At 46.1% G+C, this 3,120-nt stretch overlaps 1 protein-coding gene across 1 annotated transcript; it reads left to right on the top strand.

Annotated features, from left to right (window-relative positions):
* The first annotated feature begins 212 nt into the window (after positions 1 to 212).
* On the top strand, positions 213 to 1,777 carry LOC116267074 (UDP-glycosyltransferase 88A1-like). Its single transcript, XM_031648634.2, has one exon. The coding sequence runs from the start codon at positions 289 to 291 to the stop codon at positions 1,720 to 1,722; it is 1,434 nt and encodes a 477-aa protein (XP_031504494.1). The 5' UTR covers positions 213 to 288; the 3' UTR covers positions 1,723 to 1,777.
* The last annotated feature ends 1,343 nt before the right edge of the window (positions 1,778 to 3,120 follow it).

Here is a 3,120-nt window from a genome sequence, read left to right as displayed (position 1 = left end):
CTATATCAGAGGCCAAAAGTTATGGTTACTTTTCATTTTCTCTTTTTTTTACTCCGATTGCACACCCCGCTTAGACACTTTACACCAGATCAAATCGCCGTTGGAATTCGGCTTCAGATCCAAAAAGGTCCAGTCTGAGTCCGATCCGATTAGCGCCTATATATGAGGTCGCCTGTGGGCATACAGCATGCACGCATGCCATTGTTCTTGTTTGTAGTTGTGAAGGAGGCAAAGCCTCGGCAACAGTAATTGCAGAGGAGAAGCAGGGAACAGTGGTGTTAGAAAGAAATGAAGAAGCAAACTGTGGTTCTCTTCCCGTCTCCCGGGATGGGCCACTTGATGACCATGGTTGAGCTCGGCAAGCTCTTGCACCTCCGCCATGGCATCTCCATCACCATCCTGGTTGCCAAACCACCCATCAGCTTCGGCAACTCGGCCGCCTACATGAAGAGCGTCGCCGATTCCGGCCTCGACTTTACCTTCACCGAGCTCGGTCCCGTCGACTTCAAAGTCGAAGAAGTCGATTGCCAGAGCCACGACGTCCTTCTCTTCGAATTCTTACATGCTTGCAGGGGCCGAGTGGAGGAAGCATTGCAGGACATATCAAGAGATTGCTTTGTCAAGGCAATCATCTTAGATTGCTTCTGCTTCACCTCCATGGAGGTTGCCGCCAGCTTGGGCATACCCGCCTATTTTTACTACATCAGCAACGCTGGTGCACTGGCACTGCTTCTGTACCTCAACGCTCTGAGTCACCAATATGATGTTGCCTCGGCTCGTGCCGAAGACAAGCTGGTTCATGTCCCCGGCATCCCTCCCTTCCCGCCTTCCGGCCTGCCTCATACCCTTCGGTTCCATGTTGGATCTTATGAATGGTTTCTCAAGGTATCGTCGCAGTTCGCCAGAGCCAAGGGCATCATAATTAACACTTTTGATGCGCTCCATCCCCACACTCTCCGAGCCCTTGCCGACGGCCTGTGCGTCCCGGATGGGCCGAACCCGCTGGTCTATGCGATCGGACCTTTGGTCGCCCCGGCCGAGGAAGTGCCGCGACCTCCAGATTGCCTTCGTTGGCTCGACTCGCAGCCAGACAACGCTGTCGTCTTCTTGTGCTTCGGCAGCTTAGGCTTGCACTCCGCAGTTCAACTAAGGGAGATGGCGCTGGGGCTCGAGCGCAGCGGGCGGCGGTTTCTTTGGGTGGTCCGGAATCCGACGGCTGAGTCAAAGCAGGCGCTGGTGCCCGTGGACCCGGATCTGGATGTTTTGCTTCCGGAAGGGTTCCTCCAAAGGACGAGTGACAGGGGAATGGTGGTGAAGACATGGGCACCGCAGGCGAGGGTGCTGAACCATGCTGCGGTCGGTGGGTTTGTGACCCACTGCGGCTGGAACTCGGCGCTGGAGAGCATCAGCGCCGGCGTGCCGATGATTGCATGGCCCTTGTATGCGGAGCAGCCGATCAACCGGGTCATGTTGGTGCTGGACATGGGGGTGGCGGTTTCCGTCAAAGAGGACCGAGATGGTCTCGTGAGTGCAGCCGAGGTGGAGAGGTGTGTCCGGCTGTTACTTGACTCAGAGGAGGAGGGCGCCCGGCTGAGGGAGCGTGTAAAAGCGGCAAAGGATGCAGGGGTTGCAGCGCTCAAAGAGGGTGGCTCGTCCTTGGCGAACTTAGCCAGGTTGGTAGATTCCTGGAATGGTCCGGCAGGTGCGAAAGAAGGTGGCTAGCTCTTGACGCTGCACTCCAGTGTTGATTTGGAGCCATGTTCTTAAAAAATATTTGATTTCTACAATTCTGGCCTCAAATTTCTTATTTCCTATATATTTGTGCTTCGCTATGTCGTATAAGGATATACCTTGATATTTCCCTTTAATTCTAGTTAAGATACCAATTAACTGCTATATTTCATCGTAATTCAATTGCCCATTCTCGTGATCCTCGTTCTGAATGACGGTGCAATACTTTGTGGAAATTTCGTTCCGTTTTCTGTGGGATTCTCTGTCCTGCTACGTTCACTGGTCTTCTTCTTAACGTTGAAGTACGATTCCTTTATCTTGCTTGCACTTGCAGTATATGGTGTAAAACGCAAGTGAATGAGTGACAGTGTTGATCATGTGTGCTCTCCGTAGGTGTATGCTATGTATCTCCAACCACTTAAAATCTATCACTTCTCTTATGTTATTGTCCTTTATTCCGATCCGATTGAGTGTTCTCATGACATTTCTCCGTGTACAATCTTTAGCGACTTCTTTTTTCATAAAATGTCACTGAAGACCCACGCCTTCAGTGGCATTTTTTTCAGAAAGTGTTACTAAAGACAAACTTTTAGTGACATTTTTTTAGAAAATGTTAAAGACTTTTATAGGGGTGCTTGATTACCTTGAATTTTGATTTTAGAATTAAAAAATCTACAAAATTCCACCTTAAACCGAAATTGGAATGAAAATTTCAGTTATAGTTTCTTTTTGTGTTTGATAGTTTGGAATTTTGATTATGATATTGAAAATGATTTTTTTTTTTTTTATAAAACAGGAACTAAAATTTTAAAATTAACGAATTATCATGACAAGCCTAGTAAAAAGAGGCGAAAAAATTCTCAAATTCTATAATCATAATTTTACCCTACAAGTTAAAACCACAATTCCAAAATTTTGATTTAAGAATTAGCCGATAGCTGTGGAATAAAAAATTCTTTGTTTGATAGCACAATTCTTATTTTATCAAAAGTGAGAATTGCAGTTCAAAAATTCCACAATTCATGCATCATCAAACGCCTCTTACTGATGTTTTCGAAAAAACATTAGTAAAAATTCGCTTTTTAATGGCGTTTTCCGGAAATGATTGTTGAAGGCTACACTTTTAATGGCATCTTTTCTAAAATATTGTCTTTGAAGACCCTTGAAGGTGGGGAATGAGGTGGGAACTTTTATTGACATTTTGTTGAAAACATCAATAAAAGTTGATCTTTATTGGTGTTTTTTTTTTTAAATGAAACATCACCGAAGGCCCAATTTTTTCGGCGATGTTCACTTCAAAACGTCGGTAATGGTTGACCTTTAGTAGCCTCCTGAAAACTTCCCTCAAAGAAGGTGGGCTTTTTAGTGACATTTACCTTCGGGTGGAGG

This window comes from Nymphaea colorata, chromosome 13 (assembly GCF_008831285.2).
Source record: "Nymphaea colorata isolate Beijing-Zhang1983 chromosome 13, ASM883128v2, whole genome shotgun sequence".
Lineage (NCBI taxonomy): Eukaryota > Viridiplantae > Streptophyta > Magnoliopsida > Nymphaeales > Nymphaeaceae > Nymphaea > Nymphaea colorata.
Note: the sequence above shows the minus strand (reverse complement) of the source record. Positions and strands in the feature narration are given on the sequence as shown.

Coding starts and splice junctions, on each gene's coding strand:
- LOC116267074 (XM_031648634.2), top strand. CDS start 289: ATGAAGAAGCAAACTGTGGTTCTCTTCCCGTCTCCCGGGATGGGCCAC.